We start from the raw sequence: 21185 nt of genomic DNA, 5'->3' as shown, positions 1-21185 counted from the left end.
GCATTGAGTGGTTCTGGTTTGGTGGCTGCAGGATTGGGTCTCTGCTTTTTGCAGATGATGTGGTCCTGCTGGCCTCATCGAGCCGTGACTTTCAACTCTCATTGGATCGGTTCGCTGTTGAGTGTGAAGCAGCCGGGATGAGAATCAGCACCTCGGTCGAGTATGAGGATGAGTTTAAGGGGTCTTGTTCACGAGCGAGGGAAGGATGGAACACGAGGTGGACAAGCGGATTGGTGTGGTGTCTGCAGTGATGCGGACTCTTCATGGGTCTTTTGTGGTGGAGAGGGAGCTGAGCCTAAAGACAAAGCTCTCTATTACCAGTTGATCTGCGTTCCCACCCACACCTGTGGGCATGAGCTTTGGGTAGTGACAGAAAGGACAAAATGGCGGGTACAAGCAGCCAAGTGAGTTTTCTCTGTAGGGTAGCTGGGCTCTCCCTTAGAGATAGGGTGAGAAGTACTGTCATCCGGGAGAGACTCGGAGTAGAACCGCTACTCCTCCGCATTGAGAGAAGCCAGATGAGGTGGCTTGGGCATTTAGTCAGGAGGCCTCCTTGACGCCTCCCTGGGGAGGTGTTCAAGGCACGTCTGACCGGTAGAAGGCCACGGGGAAGACCCAGGACACGTTGGAGAGACTATGTCTCCCAGCTGGCCTGGGAAGGCCTCAGGATCCACCGGGAGGAGCTGGACGAAGTGGCCGGGGAGAGGTAGGTCTGGGCCTCCCTCCTTTGGCTGCTGCCCTCGCAACCTGACCTCAGATAAACAGAAGAAGATGGATGGATGGTGAAAGCGCCTCGCCGGCAGTTGTGGATCGCTGGTGTGGGCTTTGGGGAGCGACAGAAGTTTAAAAAGAGCGTTAGACTCCGTGTGTTCATTACATTGACGATACTGTGATGAAGCTTATTGTGTGACACGCCTCAACTTCATCATCAACATGCGTCCCATCCATCTTCTACCGCTTATCCAACATCAACATCGGGTCCCGGGGGAAGCAGCCTAAGCTGGGAGACGGGGCGAGGCGTTCCCAGGCCAGTTGAGAGACGTAGTCTCTCCAATGTGTCCTAGGTCTTCCCTGAGGCCTCCGACCGGTCGGACGTGCCCTGAGCACCTCCCCGGGGAGGCGTCCAGGAGGCCTCTTGACCAGATAGCTGAGCCACCTCATGTGGTTCGTCTGGAAGCGGAGGAGCAGCGGTTTGTCATCAACATGCTTTACCTCCAAATTGCTATTGTTTCTGTGGTGTATCATTTCTATGGCACATTCCTAGCCCCAATCTTCACAAACTAGAATGATTGCACGATTGACACATATCTGGAGGTTTGCAGTGCAGTGTTTCCCCCAACATTGTTATACACACACCCCACATCTAACTAAAAAGGAGCCATTGTGTGTTTGCGTCAAAGTCCACCCCCGCCCCTCTTGAAAGCCACTGCTTCATGTGCACGGCATGGGTCAATAACATTATTCATGTTGGCCTTCGAAAATTGTGCTGACTTGGGACCCTGAAAATGAGGGAAAACAAATACATTCCACAAATTAAAAAAAAGAAATTCAAACTTTATTGCACATGGCTGTTGTAGAATGGGGGGGTCCAGAGTGTATATGATGAGTGTTTGTAGACTTCTGACCTCAAGGTTGTTGGTCTTTAAAAGCAGCGCGTCTTCAGCAGGTGATGTAAGGCATCAAATAATTCAAAGGACATGAAAGATATCTTTGTAACAGACGTCTTCAAACTGACATCTACGCTGCACTGCAGACAAAGCGCAGCTGGGATCCAAATAAAGCAGAGGTCTTCTTCCGTTCTTGAACAATGGGCTGTTTATCATTGATCAGGTAAGGCCTCGCTTCATGTGACATTATTGACCACAACAGCGCCAACCTTTGAGTGTTTAAAGTGGAGATGGAAAAGTTAGCTGGCACACTCTTTATAGCAGGATCGATGCTTCAGTTTGAATATTTGAACTTAAGAGACGGCTTCTTTGACTTTTAATATTGACCATCCACGACGTTAACGGCGTATATCCGGCGTATATCCACCATCAGGCGTAAAACAAGCAGGGTGTCCTGTTTAGAAGCACCGTGGCATTTCACTGTGAACTCATTCAGAGATGGTGTCACCATTTAGTGAGAACCTGGTGGGCACGCGGGCGAGACTAGCCTACATATGCTCACTTTTTGAGCCGAGCGACGGGAATAAAATGCTACATGAACTATTAAGTGTCACAGCAGTCTCGGCGCGCTAGTCTTCTATTCCAATATTTGCTGGAGGAATGATCACTCTGAGGCGTCAATCAACTGCAACCAAACCCTCCTTTATCATATTATACTGTATACAGTATATATTATATACAAAAAGGAACAAACTGTCACAAAGGAAAACGGTCAACACTGCCACCTAATGGTCACAACGAGATAGAGCATTTAGTCATTTGAAAACAGCATATAGACGTACAGCATATAGACATACAGCATATAGACGTACAGCATATAGACATACAGCATATAGACATACAGCATATAGACGTACAGCATATAGACATACAGCATATAGACGTACAGCATATAGACATACAGCATATAGACGTACAGCATATAGACATACAGCATATAGACATACAGCATATAGACATACAGCATATAGACGTACAGCATATAGACGTACAGCATATAGACATACAGCATATAGACATACAGCATATAGACGTACAGCATATAGACGTACAGCATATAGACGTACAGCATATAGACGTACAGCATATAGACGTACAGCATATAGACGTACAGCATATAGACATACAGCATATAGACATACAGTATTTCAAAGATGAAAAAAGACACTTATTGCTCCAATGTGGTTTTTAAATGGATACGTGTTAAAATGTCAAAGTTGTGCAATGTTGAGCGTTAATGAAGGAAAAGTGTTAAGTTGGCATTTACGCTCAGCGTGATTCTACCAGCGGTCCCCCCTCCCTCTGCTTTTGGCAGTAATAATCTCTTTCAACTCCTCATAACGCTCACTAATAATTACTTGCTCATCTTGTGTACAAATACGCCGGAAGTAGAGTAAGTAATCCGACGTCAAACGGGCCCTTTTATGTGAACGCACGCTGAGCACAAAGCGGAGAAGCGGGCTTGAAAAAGTAAGTTGATAACCACCGTCGCGGTAAACGTTTAACTTCGTCTGGGGAACCTGGGTTTTGTCGAGCTGCATCTGGAGCACAAAGACCGGGTTTGTTGAGCCACTTTGGGAGTGTTGGTGTTGACAAGCAGGAAGAGCTCCACATGATCCAAACATCCACAGCAGCGACACGAGCGTGCAAAGAGCGACATTTTTCAGTTTTCTTCCATATATATTTTCACTAATACATGTGTGTTCGATGTGTTGTCCATATTAGATTGTTGGGATTGTTAGTGCTTTTGTTGACTTGTTTTTGCCGAAACAATTTTATGTAATTAACTGGAATCATTCTATTTTGTTGCTGTGATGTTATATTGTTGTATGTATATATCATAATCAACAAATTAAAGGCACAAAATAATTAAACTATTTCAATCAAGTGTATCAGCGACACCGGTCCTGCATTTACGTGGTAATGGATCGATACTCGTACTTCCAATATCGCCCAGAGACATAAATAGACGCCGCATCGAGTGGGATTGACCGCGGCTGCGAAACGCCAACGTCTCCGCCATATTGGATGTGGCAATGCTGCGCTGTAAATGAGTACAAGGAAATGTACTTACTTTGATAAAACGCCTTACAAAGAAATGCAAGTTAATTCCTCTGGTTTATACATTCGCCCACGCACTAACATACTTGGGAATCAGTTAGGCACCAAAAACTATGTATTTCATCTTCTCAGATATTTGGTGCCTTACTGTTTCCCAGATGCATTAGTGCGCGTGTGAATGTAGAAACGTGAACCATTAACTTGTTTTTTTGTAGAAAGTGGCGTTCTGAAAAAAAGGACATTTATTGCATTTGTTTACAGCGCAGCCTTGACACATCCAACATGGCGGCGACGTTGACACACCTTAGCTGCTCGATGCGGCGTCTGTATTTGTCTGGTATCGCCCACACACGCTTGCAGCTACAAGAAAACGAGGTTATGCGCCATCTTGTGGCGTTTTTTGGCATTAGTGCACTTGAAAGTTCATTTGCGACCACAGCATCCCTCGTGTTCACCGGGAAACTACCGTATTGCCTCTTTTTTCGTGGTGCCCTTCCGTTCTTATACTTAACCGTTTTGTAACTATTATGAAAACAAAATCGCAGCTTCCGGTTCTGTCGACAACACTCGGGCAACTTCGGCTTAATACGTCCTGTAGCTCAGTGGTCCCGAGCCCCCGGGCCGTGGGTCATTTGGTACCGGGCCGCACAGAAAGAAAAAATAATTTCCATTATTTCATTTTTGAAATGTTTTATTTTGAAAAGTGGCCGGATTCTGTTACATCCGTCTCACTTGACGCATGTCCATTGTGGACAAACAGCCATGTCATCATCTCTCTGGAAAAACGAACTGGTGGATGGGGGGTCGGCATTCATTTGGTACTTTTAATGTGATGTTATTCATGTCTTAGTTTTACACAATACATCATAAATAAGATACATTACAAAGCTGTAATGTACGAACCCCCCCGCCCCGTCCGCGGGAGATTTGTGCGAACACAAGCCGGTCCGCGGGTCAAAGGTTGGGGACCACTGGTGTAGCTGGTAGAGCCAGGCCTTCAAAATGGAAAAGCACGCTACTAAATGAACACGATTGCACCACATTTAATGATTCTCTAATGCAGACGTTGACAGGAATGGACCGCAGCCCTACTCAAGTAGTCCTGTTATCTTCTGGCCTTCTTCTGCCTGATATGGCGGTCTGTCACCAGCACCTAAACATCTGGTGTTTCTCCTGTAGAGCTCTGTTCAATGACGACATCGACGCAATGCTTGAGAAAATTCTGCAGATGTTACCATCCTCTTTCTCCGTGGAAGAATCGCACTTGTACACGGCGGAGGTGAGTCGTGTGGTTGCTACTCATCTCAACTGCTCTCTCCGCTCCTGATGGAGCATAGAAACGGCAATCTGTGTGTTCGCAGAAGATGCTGATGAGGCAGTTTGTACTCATGAAGCAGTGGGATCAGGTTCCCAGGCACGTCTGTGTGGATCACATGAAGCAGTGGATCCTGGCTAAAAGAAGCTTCCTGCAAGAGTGAGTACAAGATGTCCATCAACAGTGACCACCACACACATTTTGTCCCGTGAGCGGCGTTCTGGTCACATTTCGGTGAGGAGGAACGTAGTTCGTTAGTTGCTGCGGTCACTTAAAGAGTTTGGCTTCTCAAAACAATATGCGTTCGAAAAGAGTAATACATTTGCGTCACAAAACCGGTGCTAACAAAAAAGTCAGACCTCTCAGTTGCTCGGCGTTATTTTCTCTCGGTCCGTGTCACCACGCGCTCTCGCCTGTCCATTGTTGTGCGTGTGTTTGCGTCGCAGCGGTCTCCATCCGCGCTTGTCAACGCCGGAAGAGATGAAGGGAAAAACAGAAAAGAGAAGGAAAGGCGCGAGTGTCGAGTAGAGCAAGCGATTGCAAAGCATTATTGAATAGCATGGTAGCGCTGAGTAAGCATGCTAACACCTAACATGACAGCACTGTTTTCATTTGTAACTCATGAAAACAGCTAAAATGTTACTATGCCAATGTTAGCATGTAAAACTAGCACGGTAGCTCCGAGTGTCTGTCAATGCTAATACTAATGAAAATGGCTAAAAATGCTACTGTGGTAATGCGAGCATGCTAACACTTAACATGATATCACAAAGTGTGTCTATGGGTTCTACTTACAGAAACGGCTAAGAATGCTACTTTGCAAACGTTGGCTTGCAGCACCTAGCATGGTAGCGCTAGGTGTCTGCGTATGTTAATACTAGCGCTGTCAATGGATTAAAAAAAGTCATCAAGTTAATCACATGTTGATTGTGATTAATCATGAGTTGTTTTTTTTTTTGTTTTTTTGTTTTTTTTTACCAGCGCCACCATGAGTGGCTGGCTCATGATCTAATCACACATTTAGTTTAGTTGAGTTTATTAAGGACAGTGTGCAGTTTCATTAAAAAGATGTCTGCACCAGATTTAGCTCAGAGCTCATTTCCATCTGCAGTCCTCACATCATAAAATACAATAAAGTGAAATACAAGAAACCACATATAAATACCAGGTACAATCATTTAAAAGCTAGTGCAGGATAGAATCATAAAATATAAGCACTTCTGAAATAAACAATCTCAAAACAATTGTGTACATGAACTAACATTTAAAGTGCGTGCATATTCATAAGTGCATGCAGGTAGTAAACACACCCATATTTAGCAGCGAAGTCATTGAAACCAGTTGAACGCTGATAATAAACCTCTTTCATTACTTGCTGTCTATAAAGAGCAGCACATACCTAACTGGTACGATTGTTTTAAGGTGAAGCTTTACAAATAGGGCTTTTGCCAACAGAAGGTACCCACGAGGGTAACGTCTGTTGGCCAACTACCGTCTGCTATTAGTGAGAGCAGGACTGACTGTCCAGGAGCCAGAACACCACGTGTCATCAGCGTACATCACGACCCCCTCATCTTTAAAGATGGAAGGCAGATCGTTGATGTATAAACTGAATAGCAACGGCCCCAGAATGGAACCTTGTGGCACTCCGGTAGTGCACGCTGTAAGCGGAGATGTTTTTTCATTCATTTTAACGCATTGGTTGCGATCCGATAAATATGATTGAATCCAACTCATAGTTTTGGGTGAAAGATGGAATTGCTGTAGTTTCTCCAGTAGAACATCGTGATTAACAGTATCAAATGTCCTTCGAAGATCTAAGAAGATGGCCCCCACCACCCCTCCCTTGTCTAAGCTGGATTTAATTTCTTCAATAAAATAACAGCATGCCGTGTGAGTGGAATGTTTTTTCCTAAAGCCAAATTGCACGGCGTTCAGCAGATTTAAGCGGTCAAGATGTTCCATCAGTTGTTCAGCTACGGTTTTTTCAATGACTTTGGCGATGGCAGGAAGTATGCTAATCGGTCTATAATTACTCGTCTTTTTTATTGCCTGACTTGAAAATAGGAGTAACGACGGCAGTTTTCAGGGATGATGGAAACACACTCAGAACGACTAATTATGCAGGTGATAGGTGTCGCTAAGACATCTTTAAATCTTTTTAAAAGATGCATATCCTGTCCCCATGAGTCTTCAGCCCTTCAATCTGAGAGTGTTTCTTCATTCACGGATTGAAGGTGCAATTCTTTGTCTTGGGTTGAAACTGGTCTTTTCACAGGGAACCCAGCCGCTGCACATGTGGTTGGTGGTCCACATCTCCGATGGAGGTTACAGAGTACTTGTTGAACATGTTTGCAATTGTTTGGCTGTCCTTGACACTGGCTTTGTCCCGGATGAGAGTCCATGGCTGCGGCTAGAATTGATGTCAAGTTCTATTGGTTCGTTGCTGCTCGCTCCTTTCCAGACAAAGTGTATCCATTTCCAAATTAATTTACTGTTCCCTTTTGCTTGGGTAACTACTTCTAACTTTTTAGTTGTCCTACCACCTTATTTCTGACAGTTAAATAAAAGTCTGTCTGTCGTCAACTTTGATTTTAGATACTTTTTAAAGCAGCATCCCTTTGCTTTATTAATTGCCAGAGTTGCTCGCTAAACCAGGGAAGATTTATCCTTCTTGACCTTCGTTGCTGTGTTTTTGTAAACTTGTTAAAATAGTCGCGATAGTGTTTTTAAGAATTATACTTGCCTGCTGTGTCCTGGCCGCTAGCTAATTCATTCTGAATAGCATTTTTAATTTCCCTTTTAACAAGCTGCATGTTGTGCTTTGGAATGGAAGATGCAACAGTATTTCGTGCATTTTGAGTTTCCTAGTGACCAGTGTTAAGTTATGATCTGATAGTCCCGTGATGAGATTGTATGTTTTTGTGATGTGTTCCAGTTTATTGGTGAAAAGAAGATCAATGAAGGTTTTTGAGGAGCTAGTTACTCGCGTGGGTAAAATTGAACTGTTTGGCTATGGACCTTCATTTGCTGGAGCGAGCTTTATCTAACCAATTTAAATTAAAATCACCCATTAAAATTGTTTCCTTGAGTATTTCCTTAAGTTGATCGTACAATCGCTCTTTTTCGTTAGGAGGCCTGTAAAGTACGATGATGTTGAACGACACTTCAGGGGACAAACAATTTTACCTTCGGGTCCCAGAGAACCTTTGCGTGGTTAACTGTCCGGAAAAGTTTAGGGTATCCAGGACTTGCTAATCCCGGGCCGGCTAATGGTCGTAGAGGCTCCGTTGCTAACCCAGGCCCTGCCGATGGTCGCGCAGGATCCGGTGTCCGCTCCAGCACCAACCCAGGGCCCACTGAAGATCGTGTTAGCTCTGTGGCTAGCTCACCTTGGAGCTCACCTTGGCCGTCTTCCCAAATTCCGTTTTCATTTTTTTTCAATTGTTTTTTTCCTTTTCCACTTATTTTATCACCATCGATTGTGTGTTTTCTTGTGTCAGTGAATCAAATGAATCCAGAATCCTCACATTTACCATGTTGTTGTTTCTAAAAGGTTCCAGGAAATGAAATCAAGGACAGACGCAAGGATGTTCAATCTCCTTGAAGTGGTCAGTACAGAGGACTTGTCACAGCGCAGGCATGTGACACGTGAAGAAACAGTTGGTTGTTGTGTTGTGTTCAGGCCTGGATCAGAGCACGGTTTCAGTGCCTGAACCTGATGGAGAAAGAAGTCTGGGAGGAACTTGACGAGGAGACACGACTTTCGCAGCTACTAGGCAGGAGGGTAAGGAAATTGTTTTCTGCACTTGGTTAATGTTCTGGAACAATTCACTCACTCCTTTTGTCTTTCTCTCTCATGGAGGTCACACTAGAAGGCCTCCAGATGTTCCTCTTGTCCGCGTGCCCCACAGCAGAGGAAGATGTGTACAGGTTCCTGCAGCACCTCTTCAATGAGCTGCTTAGTATCAACAGGAGCAAGATGTTAATGCTGTTCCCCGAGTTCCAACGCTCAACTGTCCACCTGGTGAGGGAGGTGGTCGAACATGCGGTCAGCGTTTTCCTGGAGGAGCAGGAGCCACCTGCTGAAGGGCACACGGGCCTGGACTCCACTCCAGCGTCTTTGACAAGAAGGGTTGCAGCTGCCAGCATGGAGATTAGCAGAATGCTGGCACGTGCTCTGACTTCTTGCTCCTGCATCAGTCAGCAGATCGCCGGAGAACGGCTCAACGCTATCTGCATGTCGGTGGGCGGGAAAATGGCCACGAGCGTACTCACGAGCTTTGCCGAGCGCTCTGCGAGCTTCCACCTGCTGGACTACGACCAGAGCTTTTTCACAGCACGAGACTGCATCGTAAATGCCTTTGAGGACCTGAACTCCATCGCGACCTCTAAATAAAGTTCTGCTCTCCAAGAGCAACAGGTAAGCAGGGCGCTGACTTGGAATGTAAAGCTCCTCTTGGTGGAACACGTCAATGACCTTCAATGTCTTTGTTTGCAGAAGACGCACATGATGCCGTTTGTGCTCATGAAGCAGCAGCAGGACCGTCCGTTTAAAGAAGGTCACATCCTGCGTTAAGTTAAAAGATGAATGAAATAAAAAATTACCTCAGTTCTTTTGTCACGGGTGAGTGAAAGTACGTAAATGTCCTTACGGACCTTTTCATTCCTTGCCTGTGTGTTATATTTTATCATGGATACATTTTTACACATGTTGAATAAAATGAATTACAAACTCATGGCCTTCATTTTTGTATTGGCAAATGCACAAGCAACATAGAAGAATTAAAAAAATGGAAGATTGTGTACAGATGGTAACGCATTGGATAAAGCACGGATATGGTTTGTACCATCAGTGCAGTGCTGTTGATATTACAATAAACATGGACAGTACCATTCATGATTCATCTTGGAAGGCACAGCTGTGTTCATACAGTCATTTCAAAAATGTATGAAACCCTGCTGTTTCATATATGGACTGTAGGGGGGTTCATGTCTAGAGGGCTCTAATAAAAACATTTAGAAAGTTGTAAAATAAGGATGTGGAAATTGACTTATCACAGTCACTTTTATTGCAAATGTTCATCTGAAGTTGGAGGGTGTTCGTGGAGGTGGGCTGTACGCCCTTGAGTTGTATAAACACAGGAAATGAGAAGTTACGTGGCTGTAGGGCGCCTGGAATACTGGAAATGAATCTCTGGTTCATGGAGGACGACAAGGAGGAACATGTTTTAACAAGGATACAACCTAACAGCGCCAGGACCAGCCACGATCAGGAGCGAAATATGTGTGAGTCACTTCATTTCTTGTGGCCAATCTCGTAAGTTGATCATTGAAATTCAAACAAAACGTTTACTTGGAGTGTTTAAACAGAGAAATGTGATCCAATGTAAATGTCTGAGGAAAGTATCAAGTGTATGCTGAGGTTGTTTTATAGCCTTAAAACATAATTGCAGAAAAATATAGTTGGCTATATTGCGGATTTCACTTATTGCGAGGAACCTATGCCCTCGATAAATGAGGGAACACTCACACATTAGCGCCTCATAAAATCATAATATACGGTACCTAATATTTTGATGCTGGTAATGTCATCAAGTGAAATATTTTTAAACTATCCATCTGGAATTACAGCAAAGAATTTTCAACATAACTTCATCTGCCTTTTGAGTCATTGGGTCCACCTTTAGATGAAACAGATTTTGCTAAGGTCATTTCATCTAAAATGTGGTATCAATTAGGAAAAATGTACAAATGGAAATGTGTGCCTTCATACCCAACCATTTTTTTAAAGTTCTGCGCCCCTTCCACTGGCGCTGTTGACAGCGGATGCTCCTTTCACTCGCTCATCTTCCTCTTGCTGGTGATGCCACTGCTGGCTCCTCCTAATATTACGTTTTTACGGGCCTCCAGCTCTCCAACTAAGATTTACACCTCAGTTTCGGTGAAGTCCCGCTTCTTCGTCTTCGGCTTCTCAGCAGCCACGGATCAGAAGAAGCGAGCGAAATGCAATCAAGGGTCGTTAAATGTGGCCATTTATGGCAAATTGAAGGCGTGGAGAGGGCATGACGGGTGGAGCTGCTTACGCACATTTGGACTTGGACAACAGTTGAAAGACAAATTGCGTGAATGTGTGCCTAAGCCACTTTTTTTTTTTTTAGGTGTGAGTATTTTTGTCCGTATAAAAATTTTGGGTTTCTGGCGTACACAGACTTTCAGATTTCCACGTACAGATTTATCAGTGAGGCCACAGGTCAGTCGCAATTTATCAAGTCGCTCCCACTGCACTTTTCTGGTCCAGGACTTCCCATACCCTGATTGGGGGTTCTGGCAGGACCCCAAGATGGCTGAAAACACCACTTATCCGAGGGGTGGATTTTCAAACTTATCGTCACAAATTTATGTAGCGTCAAAATAAAAAAAAATCGAAATTTGTGACTTAACGGCTGAAGAATGACTCCACAGAAACGTCTAGGGCTGTGGTTAGGGTTGGTGTCAGAAATGGGGTTTGGGTTGGGGTTAGGTTCAGGACAGATGTTGGGTTTAGGATCAGGACAGACGTTGGGGTTAGGATCAGGACAGATGTTGGGGTTTGGGTCAGGACAGATGTTGGGGTTAGTATCAGGACAGATGTTGGGGTTAGTATCAGGACAGATGTTGGGGTTAGGATCAGGACAAACGTTACGATCAGGATCAGGACAGCTGTGGGGGTTAGGATCAGGACAGATGTTGGGGTTAGGATCAGGACAAACGTTAGGATCAGGACAGATGCTTCGGTTAGGATCAGGACAGACGTTGGGGTTGGGCTCAGGACAGAAGTTGTGGTTAGGATCAGGACAGATGTTGGGGTTTGGGTCAGGACAGATGTTGGGGTTAGGATCAGGACAGACGTTGGGGTTAGGATCAGGACAGATGTTGGGGTTGGGCTCAGGACAGAAGTTGTGGTTAGGATCAGGACAGATGTTGGGGTTTGGGTCAGGACAGATGTTGGGGTTGGGGTCAGGACAGATGTGGTTAGGATCAGGACAGATGTTGGGGTTGGGCTCAGGACAGAAGTTGTGGTTAGGATCAGGACAGATGTTGGGGTTTGGGTCAGGACAGATGTTGGGGTTAGGATCAGGACAGACGTTGGGGTTAGGATCAGGACAGATGTTGGGGTTTGGGTCAGGACAGATGTTGGGGTTAGTATCAGGACAGATGTTGGGGTTAGGATCAGGACAAACGTTACGATCAGGATCAGGACAGCTGTGGGGGTTAGGATCAGGACAGATGTTGGGGTTAGGATCAGGACAAACGTTAGGATCAGGACAGATGCTTCGGTTAGGATCAGGACAGACGTTGGGATTAGGATCAGGACAGAAGTTGTGGTTAGGATCAGGACAGATGTTGGGGTTAGGGTCAGGACAGATGTTGGGGTTGGGGTCAGGACAGATGTGGTTAGGATCAGGACAGATGTTGGGGTTGGGCTCAGGACAGAAGTTGTGGTTTGGGTCAGGACAGATGTTGGGGTTTGGGTCAGGACAGATGTTGTGGTTAGGATCAGGACAGATGTGGTTAGGATCAGGACAGATGTTGGGATTGGGGTCAGGACAGATGTGGTTAGGATCAGGACAGATGTTGTGGTTAGGATCAGGACAGATGTTGTGGTTAGGATCAGGACAGATGTTGTGGTTAGGATCAGGACAGATGTTGGGGTCAGGACAGATGTGGTTAGGAACAGGACAGAAGTTGGGGTTCGGATCAGGACAGATGCTGGGGTTTGGATCAGGACAGATGTTGGGGTTGGGGTCAGGACAGAAGTTGTGGTTAGGATCAGGACAGAAGTTGTGGTTAGGATCAGGACAAATGTTGGGGTTAGGGTCAGGACAGATGCTGGGGTTTGGATCAGGACAGATGCTGGGGTTTGGATCAGGACAGATGTTGGGGTTAGGTTGCCTAGGAAGACAAACATTTTTGCTGAAGGTCTTGAGAACAAATTATTTTACATTTTGTGTCCAAAAATGAAAATGTTTTATTACTTTCATACTGGATGTGATTGTTCAAATGCTTGACCACATAAGTCATGTCCACAACCAAAGCATGACGTTTATTTTACAAATGAGATGAATTGTTGGTGAAATGTTTTCATTGGAAGGTTTACAAAAAGTCAACAGATTGATAACAAACAATGGACGCTTCCACAATCAATCTTTGGTCCTGTGAATGTGTTTTGTAAAAAAGAGTGAGATGACATCCAGTAAGCAAGCAGGCATCATCTCCTGTGTTGCTCGTGTGACATCATCAGTATCAATACGAGATGTACCTTTGTGTGGACCAACATCTCAGGTCTTCACCTTCTTAGCGTCTTCAATCTCACTTCATGCCGCGTGCCATCAGGCAGGCAAACACCGTCATCACCATCTTTGGCTTCACCTCCACCAAGTCCTCAGGCAGAGCGTACACCCGGGCGCCAATCTTCCTCGCCATGGAGATGGCATACCTGACAATGACATCACTATCGCTCTCAACATCCCCTACACTCAGGTGGCACCAATCAGTCCAAACGGAAGAGGACATACTTGGCGTTGTTGAGTTTCTCCTCTTCAGTGAGGTCTTCCATCTTCAACAGGTCGTATCGGATCGATCCAGGCTGGATGGCGTCAATCAGATCTAGAACCGGCATGCTGGTGCTGATGGAGCCGTCCTACACAGATCATTAGAACTACGTTACATAGGACAAAAGTATGTGGACACAGCTCTTAACCAATGAATCATTGAATGAGAGGTTAGTTGCCCCCTCAATCTTCATTCTTCAGCTGAGCACTTTGGAAAATTGTATGCTTCCAAATTTGTCGGAACACTTTGGAGAAGACCCTTTTCTGTTGCCAGTGCAAAGCATGATCATTTGGGGTCAGTTCCAACATCATCTCTGACCTCGCAAATGGACACAACTGTTTTCCCAGAAGAGTGGAAATCGACATGTTTTAAACTCCACTTCCTGCAGGTGTGCCAATACGTCTGTCCAGGTGGTGTATCTCCACGTGGACGCTAAGAACTTCATGAACATGTATGACATGTAATGTTATCACCTTAAAACTGGAGATGGAGGGTTTGCCGTGTTGTGTCAGCGTGTTGTTGACCCAGGCCACAATGGTGTCATCGGTCACCTTCCGGCCGTCGCCGAGATCCTCAAGGATGTTCAGAGTGTACCTGCGGAGGAAGAGACAGCTTCATCTATCTATTTTATTTCTAGCCATCCATCCATCATCCATTCATCTGTTGTTTCACCCAGCCATCATCTACCATCCATCAGCCATCTACCATCCATCCATCTATTCAAATACTCATCCATCCGTCCACCTATCCACACCATCCAGCATCCATCCATCCATCGACCCTATTTCTATCTTTTATTTCCACGTGCTCACCTCCTCATGAGCTGCCAAAGCAGAGCAAGCGTGAGTGTTCGGTTCCCGGCATGCAGGTCTTGACCCGCGATGCCCACCAGAGAAAACTTGGCCTCCTTCTTGCCGAGCTCCACGGCATAGTTGCAGTTCTCCAACTGTTTGGGGGGGGCGTCACAGAGCTTCCATTATGTGTCCTCAAGAGTTCTAATCCTGTTCCTGATGAGTTCTTACCTTCTTCATGTTGCTGCCCAATTTTGGGTAGGGGGGCTTGTTGACACGGTCCCAGTCCACTGGAACCTTGATCTTCTCGTACAGCTGGAAGATGACCAGGGCGTCATCGATATCGCTAGCATGTACAAACAAAAAAAGAAATGTTTTACAGCTGCAGAAACAGTAAGCCTCCAGGCCAACAGGAGGTGCTTGTGAAATTCTTTGTCATCTAGTAGCTGTGAACTTGTGACTCTCAGGTCGTCTTTTATGTCCAACAATGCATGCAAGGTCCCATGAGAACCTTGTAATAATTACACTTACGTGTAGAGGTGGTTGACTCGAGGGTTGACCCCCAAAGAGTTCATCCAGTTCCTGAATGTGCGTTCCTCCCTGGTCTCGCCTGCTGACCAAGCAGATGTTCCAAAACACACTAAAAACCTCCAAGAATGTCCAAAGTGGTCTTTCACCTTCAATGGCGCTCCAGTCGATGTCCTGGTTCTCGGGTTTCTTCAGGGCCGGGTACTTGTTGAAGAGGTTTGCCACAAACGCCAGGTTGAGTTTGGGGTTGCCGTGAACGACGTCAGTCGCCATGACGAACTGTCGACACCCCAGCTTGTCGGCCTGCTCCAGCATGCACTCGGCACGCTTCAGCTCATCTTTCTCCTAGCGGGTCCAACAGTTCATCTTTTTAAACTATTATTTCAGTTTTTGTTTAGAAATGCAGTGGAACAGCAAGACCAGAGGCAGACTAGGTCTTTTATTAACCCTTGGGGTTAGGGTCAGCAGTTAGGGGTTAGGGTCGGGATTTTATTCGGGTTAGGTGTCTGAAGTCTCACCCTAATTCCTGACACGTCAATGCTGATGGGGGGAATTCCCTCCTCGTCACCTTTGGGTGCCACCTGATTGAGCAGGTTGTAGTAGGCTTTGGAATCCTGCAGGAAAACATGTTCAGTTCTTCATCACTACAACATAAACATTTTGATGTTGCATTTATCATACATTTGATTAAGATATTGGATCCAGAAAGCATTCTGCTGCGTACTGTGATTGTCTGAACACACCCAACGGTGCATTTACAGTGGTTCGAAAAGTCCAATCTGAATCCAAATTCTCATAGAGCTTTGCATCACAGGAAGTTGCACGCATGCTGGTTTGTTTATACAAATGGTGCAGGAGTTTGATTACCAGAACAAATGGGAGCGCCGGTCCACGTATTCACAATTTGTGGTCTAGATGCGCTTACTTTGATGTCGGAGCTGAAGTTGTTGATCTTTGGAGCGCCAGAGTCCTCTAGGTGGTAGTTGGCCCAACGCAACAGAAGTTCCTCTGGTGAGAGCTTCATCAGGTCCTCCAGACTCTCGCTGTCTCGCAGCAGAGCGATCAGAGCTTCACAAATGAAAACGCATACTAAGAACACAATCAACACTGTTCACAGTCGTTTAGCTAGTCCTCCCCCAACATGGCTGCACCTTCGTTCCTGCCGAGCTCAATGTCTGCGAACAGTCCGATCTTGATGATCTGCCAGAGCAGGCCCAGGACTAGGTGCTGCCTGCCCTCCTTCAGATCCTCTGCGCCAATGTTGACCACGTGGCAGCCGATGGCCGACGCCGAGTTCAGTGCCAGGTTCAGGTTCTCCTGTTGGACCAGATCACATGACCCTCGGCAGGTTTAGCATTCAAGGTGGGTCTCCTGGTCAAAGTGAGCACATCCCGTCTCACCTGGATGGTGAAAGGCGTGAGCTTCTTCTTGTTGATGGTCCTCTCATCGATTGTGTCCTCCACAGAGAGGTTGATCATCTTACTGAAAGGACGAAAGAAAATATGCTTTCATCTTGCATGTTAGGCCGGGTTGGGGTTAGTTTAGGTTTAATTCTAGAGTTGGGATTGGGGTTGCGGATAGGGTTAGGGCAAGAGCTGGTGCTAAGGTTAGGGCTGGGGTTGGGGCTAGGGTTGTCATAATGCAGCAAGCTCTAAGTTCTTAACGTACCAGAGAACGATTCCGTCTCCCACCGCTGTGAACAGTTCGTCGCTATTGGGATCGGCTGGCAGGACGTGTTTACAGTCCGGATCCTTCTCAAGAGCTTTGTTGATCCAGTTGACGAAGGCCACTTTCTCTTCCTCTGTGGACACAAGAAGATTCTATCGGGCTGAACTGAGACCACACACACACGCTCAGTACATTTAAATAACATGCTGCCATGGTGAAAATCAAATTCTTGGACTCCAACAATGTTAAACCCCCTCTGTCCCTGAAATCTGGCCCCCTAAATACTCCACTGTTCAAAGACTCCCAAAAAGACTACATTCCAAAAAGAGGTTAGTACGTAGACATTGGCCTCCAAAGATTTTAGCCCCCAGATTTGCCTGCCAGTGTAGCTCAACGTGTGTGTGCGTGTGCTGACCAGAGTAGGAGTGCTGAGTGTCCGACTGCTCGGACGTTCCGGCCACATTGCAGATTCCCTCCTTCTTGTTGATGGCCTTCCTGAAGGTCTTGGCCACCTCGGTGCTCTTCAGGCCGTGAACGATCTGAGCAGGGAGTCAAGATGTGTGATAATGTTGTCGGCCATGTTTGTGTACGTGTGAACTGACCTGCGTGAACTGCTGAAAGGTGAGCTGCTCACTGGTCTTGGTCAGCTCCTGGATGATCTCTCGGACTCTGAAGCCTGGCAGAGCCAGGTTGGCGGCCCTGAAGAGCTCGTTGAGTTCATCTTTGCTAATGAAGCCGTTGTTGTCTACGTCTGCCAGGAAGGGGTTGAGGTCATGGAAAAGGAAGTGATATTTCAACCCCGGCGAGGTTTAAACCAAGGTCTCGCTCACCTATCTTGGCAAAAGCCTCTCTCAGTTCATCCAGCTCCTCTGCAGAGATGCTTGCCGTGGCGGCGTCCATGTCGGGATCCTGAAAGCGACACGAGAGAATGTTCCAAAATGTGAAATGAAAGCCTGAAGAAGAGGAAGTGGGTGATGAAAACACTTCTCACTGCTGTCAACTTCCTGATTCAAGATGAGCACTTCCTGTTTGGCAATGAGGAACTTCTCACACAATTAAAAGGCTTTTGTTGTTTCTACAGTTGACGGCTTCTCTTATAATCATCATGAATGACTGGCTGCACTTGTTGATTGGAAGCAAAGTGCACCGCAATCACCACTTTCTGCACCATCGTTACGTTCTACGTTACATCAGCTTAGCTTTTAGCGTTTCATTTTCATGTGTGTTGTCCAAACGTCCAAATTCAGGATTGAGTCATGAAGGCTGCAGAGGAGGAAGTCACATGACATTTAAGCTCATTTTATGACTACATTAAAGCTACACCACAACATTTCAGCATGAGTTTCAGGTTTGGTTTGATTATCTTATCAGTGAATAAGGCCTAGGTTGCCAAAGTGGGGTACCAACTTGGTACCCAGCTGTCATGGCGCTTAACTCTCACAAATATGAGTGCGCCTCAACTCTTCACAGCGCCTGCACAGTGCAAAGTACACGGAACAGAAAGCAGGAAGGAGACAGCGCAAGAAGTTGTGCCTTGTGTGAACAAATAAGTACGTTTGATGATTGTGTTGTGGATTCATCTTATATTGGAGTTCCAATCCCTGCACAGCATATCTGGATACGAGTGTGAGCAGTATTTCAAGTTCATTAACATAAAAAAAGTTTGGTTTTGCCTTTTTGTTTTGGTTTTGCCGGAGCTTCAGGTTGTGCAGGAGCGTCAACCGGCAGGTGGCTATGTGGAGATGTTGCAGGTGGCATCCCTCATGACTCAAGGCTCGTATCTGTGTGGTGACGACTGACTTTGTCAACAGGACAACACAGTAGTTCACAATGGCCGCCTGACAAAGAACTTCTTCCAGAGGAATAACCTCACTCTTTTGGACCATCCTGCGTGGTTCCTTGATCTAAATCCAAATGACAACATTTGGGGATGGATGGCAAGGGAAGTTTACAAAAATGGACATGAGTTCCAGACAGTGAAGCCATCTTCACCACCTGGAGCAAAATTCCCACCAGCCTCCTGGAAACACTGGCATCAAGCACCCACAAACAAACCCATTTTAGCGGTGATTAACAACAATAGCGGAGCTACTCTATACTGAGTCATTTGATTTCTATTTTTTTTGGGGGGGGGGCTTTTCTGAACTATTGTCTTATACTTATATCAGATGATGAACAGCCTATTTCAGTTTAATGCTTGTTTGCAATAAATTGCTTACTCAACAATTGTTTGTCCCACTCCCATTTTTTCTTTTTGCATTTTGAAGCTCTGCTTAGAACCTCCTTAAGATCCAACAGTGCAAACTGTCAATTCTTGCAATTTTTCCAATTTGTCTTAAAATTTGGATCAGGATTGTATTTCAAGAAAAAAATGCATCTCTGCTTTGTGATGTAGGTGGAAACGCGTATTACAGTCGTAAGAACTTCACTCTTTGCTCTATTGCTCCCTATTTGTGCTGTTTTTTTCCAAATATTTCATCTTGAATACTTTCATCATTTTCCTTCTCATAATATTGTGACTTTATTCCCACAATATTAGAACTTTTTCCCCAGCTTAATTTTCCAAAAATTACAACTTTATTTTGTTTTGTTTGTTTCTCATATTACGACAGACGAATGACAAAATCATATTTTTTCTTTAATATTTCAACTTTCTGCTACTAAAATTTTCCTCACAGCATTACATGTTTGTGTAAAATTGCAACTTTGTTCTCTTAATATTTTGACTTTATTCTTGTAAAAAAAAAATGTTTTCCATTTCTGCTGTTTTTTAATTTTCCAAATATTTCAACTTTCTTTTCGTAATTTTTCCACAATTCATTATTAACCTCAATATTAACCTTTGGCGTTCCCAGGCCAGTTGAGAGAGAGTCTCTCCAACGTGTCCTGGGTCTTCCCGAGGCCTTCTACTAGTCGGACTTGCCCTGAACACCTCCCCAGGGAGGCGTCCGGGAGGCATCCTGACCAGATGGCCAAGCCACCTCAGGACCCCTTTCCCCACCCGAAGGCGGAGGGAAAACTACCCTCTCATTCACCGGGTTAAACTCCAACATGCAGACCACAAGCCGGGGAGCAACAAGAATTGCCACCCCTGCTTGTCGCCTCTCACTGCTGGCAACGCCAGAGTGGAACAAAGTCCATCCCCTCTCGAGAGGAGTGGTTCCAGAGCCTCGCTGTGCGTTGAGGTGGGCCAACTATCGCTAGCCGAAACTTCTCAACCTCATGCACCAGCTCAGGCTCCTTCCCTACCAGAGAGGTGACATTCCATGTCCCATGAACTAGTTTCTGTTGCCAAGGATTGGACCGCCAAGGTCCCCGCCTTCAGCTGCCACCCAGCTCACTCTGCACCCGACCCCTTTGGCCCCTCCCATGAGGGATTCAGCTCATTACAGGAGGGACCCATGTTGTCTCGTCAGGCTGTGCCCGGCCAGGCCCCATGGGTACAGGCCCGGCCACCAGATGCTCGCCATCGTGCCCCTCCTCCAGGCCTGGCTCCAGAGGGGGGCCGGTGACTCGTGTCCGGGCAAGGGAAAACATGATCCAATGGTTTGTTTCATCATAGGGTCTACTGAGCCACTCTTTGTCTGGTCCCTCCCCTACGACCTGTTTGTCATGGGTGACCCTACCAGGGGCATAAAACCCCCCGACAACTTAGCTCCTAGGATCATCGGGACACCACGATGGTGGTAGCTCAGGGAGGAGACTTTTCAAAAATTACAAGTTTGTTTTGTTTTGTTTTGTTTCTCATCATATTACAACTTAGAAAAAGACTTCTTTAATATTGCAAATTTTTACTACAAAAATGACGTTATTTTTCCTCATAGTACGTTATTCTCATAAAATTATGACTTTTTTCTCTTAATATTTTGACTTTATTTTTGTAGAACTACTGCTGATTTTTTTCTTTTTTTTGCTGCTGCTGTTTTTTTTTTGTTTTCTTGCTAAATGATATTTTAACAATGTGCCGCAGGCCAATAAAAAAACAGCCGCGGGCCACAAATGGGCCTCAGGCTGCACTTTGGTTTCTTTTCATCACAGTCAAATACCGCCCCGTGAGTGTTTGCATGTGCTCAAGATGGCCGCCACCATCAACACACCCACTGCACGTAGAGGACACGGGCGAGCATCTCTAACTTCCTTTTCAGCAGGATGCTGTGGTTTGGACTTCTTCTTCCTGCTGATGATGGCCACAACTGATTTGGACATGTTACAACTTTTTAAAACGGACACATTTGATCAGATTTACAAACTAAAGAGAGACACTTCTTTCTTCCTATGTATTCGATTTTTTTAAACCTCAACTGGACGCTCACACCCTCCAAACAAAGCACCTTTGGGGAACACCTGTGGGATTCTCCACATGATGTCATGGTGTTCTTACCTGAGGAGGCTGGGGTTGGCGTCGTGGTGATGGCTGCTGGTGTGGCGGCAGGTCCGCTGCTGCACGCTGAAGTCTGCACAGAGCGCCGGGCGACGACTCATCTAGTCACATCTACCAGGAAGGAAGTGACACGCGGCCGTCGACAAGCGACGAGGCTTTTTTCTTGTCTTTATATGGCA

The 21185-nt window shown here is 45.7% G+C and overlaps 3 protein-coding genes across 8 annotated transcripts; 1 reads left to right on the top strand and 2 right to left on the bottom strand.

The window, feature by feature from the left end:
- Positions 1-1737: 1737 nt before the first annotated feature.
- Positions 1738-9757, top strand: LOC129187399 (uncharacterized). 3 transcript variants are annotated; one of them, XM_054786587.1, is made up of 7 exons: positions 1738-1830; positions 4908-5007; positions 5093-5202; positions 8600-8654; positions 8729-8830; positions 8909-9466; positions 9545-9757. In XM_054786587.1, the coding sequence occupies exons 1-6, from the start codon at positions 1808-1810 to the stop codon at positions 9440-9442; spliced, it is 924 nt and encodes a 307-aa protein (XP_054642562.1). In that variant the 5' UTR covers positions 1738-1807; the 3' UTR covers positions 9443-9466; positions 9545-9757. The 3 variants fall into 3 exon arrangements, with proteins under 3 accessions (XP_054642562.1, XP_054642561.1, XP_054642563.1); XM_054786586.1 differs by having other exon boundaries at positions 5090-5202; XM_054786588.1 differs by lacking the exon at positions 1738-1830 and adding an exon at positions 3047-3137 and having other exon boundaries at positions 5090-5202.
- A 1512-nt stretch (positions 9758-11269) lies between these two features.
- lcp1 (lymphocyte cytosolic protein 1 (L-plastin)) lies at positions 11270-21157 on the bottom strand. 4 transcript variants are annotated; one of them, XR_008572411.1, is made up of 17 exons: positions 21007-21157; positions 17456-17534; positions 17228-17376; positions 17041-17164; positions 16626-16758; positions 16358-16439; positions 16109-16274; positions 15883-16025; positions 15476-15571; positions 15107-15302; positions 14961-15039; positions 14661-14775; positions 14451-14584; positions 14112-14232; positions 13602-13726; positions 13346-13522; positions 11270-12978 (listed from the first exon to the last, which is right to left on the bottom strand). XR_008572411.1 is itself a non-coding variant. In XM_054786585.1 (17 exons), exons 2-16 carry the CDS (start codon positions 17523-17525, stop codon positions 13396-13398), a joined length of 1860 nt encoding a protein of 619 aa, XP_054642560.1. In that variant the 5' UTR covers positions 17526-17534; positions 21007-21157; the 3' UTR covers positions 11270-12978; positions 13377-13395. The 4 variants fall into 4 exon arrangements, 2 of the variants coding, with proteins under 2 accessions (XP_054642560.1, XP_054642559.1); XM_054786585.1 differs by having other exon boundaries at positions 13377-13522; XR_008572412.1 differs by lacking the exon at positions 11270-12978 and adding an exon at positions 13029-13239.
- Positions 11298-13107, bottom strand: LOC129187247 (uncharacterized). Its single transcript, XM_054786224.1, has 3 exons — positions 13070-13107; positions 11488-12978; positions 11298-11370 (listed from the first exon to the last, which is right to left on the bottom strand). The coding sequence occupies exons 1-3, from the start codon at positions 13105-13107 to the stop codon at positions 11298-11300; spliced, it is 1602 nt and encodes a 533-aa protein (XP_054642199.1).
- Positions 21158-21185: the final 28 nt, after the last annotated feature.

This window comes from Dunckerocampus dactyliophorus, chromosome 9 (genome assembly GCF_027744805.1).
Source record: "Dunckerocampus dactyliophorus isolate RoL2022-P2 chromosome 9, RoL_Ddac_1.1, whole genome shotgun sequence".
In the NCBI taxonomy this organism is placed as follows: domain Eukaryota; kingdom Metazoa; phylum Chordata; class Actinopteri; order Syngnathiformes; family Syngnathidae; genus Dunckerocampus; species Dunckerocampus dactyliophorus.
The sequence above is the reverse complement of the archived record's forward strand: the minus strand, read 5'-3'. Positions and strand labels throughout refer to the sequence as shown.

Coding starts and splice junctions, on each gene's coding strand:
- LOC129187399 (XM_054786586.1), top strand. CDS start 1,808: ATGGGCTGTTTATCATTGATCAG. Junction 1,831..4,907: donor GGCTGTTTATCATTGATCAG/GTAAGGCCTCGC, acceptor TTTCTCCTGTAG/AGCTCTGTTCAATGACGACA. Junction 8,655..8,728: donor TGTTCAATCTCCTTGAAGTG/GTCAGTACAGAG, acceptor TGTTGTGTTCAG/GCCTGGATCAGAGCACGGTT.
- LOC129187247 (XM_054786224.1), bottom strand. CDS start 13,107: ATGACTTATGTGGTCAAGCATTTGAACAATCACATCCA. Junction 12,979..13,069: donor CATTTGAACAATCACATCCA/GTATGAAAGTAA, acceptor TTGTCTTCCTAG/GCAACCTAACCCCAACATCT. Junction 11,371..11,487: donor TGTGGAGTCATTCTTCAGCC/GTTAAGTCACAA, acceptor GGGTCCTGCCAG/AACCCCCAATCAGGGTATGG.
- lcp1 (XM_054786585.1), bottom strand. CDS start 17,525: ATGGACGCCGCCACGGCAAGCATCTCTGCAGAGGAGCTGGATGAACTG. Junction 17,377..17,455: donor AGAGGCTTTTGCCAAGATAG/GTGAGCGAGACC, acceptor CCTTCCTGGCAG/ACGTAGACAACAACGGCTTC. Junction 14,776..14,960: donor CGAGTCAACCACCTCTACAC/GTAAGTGTAATT, acceptor TGTACATGCTAG/CGATATCGATGACGCCCTGG.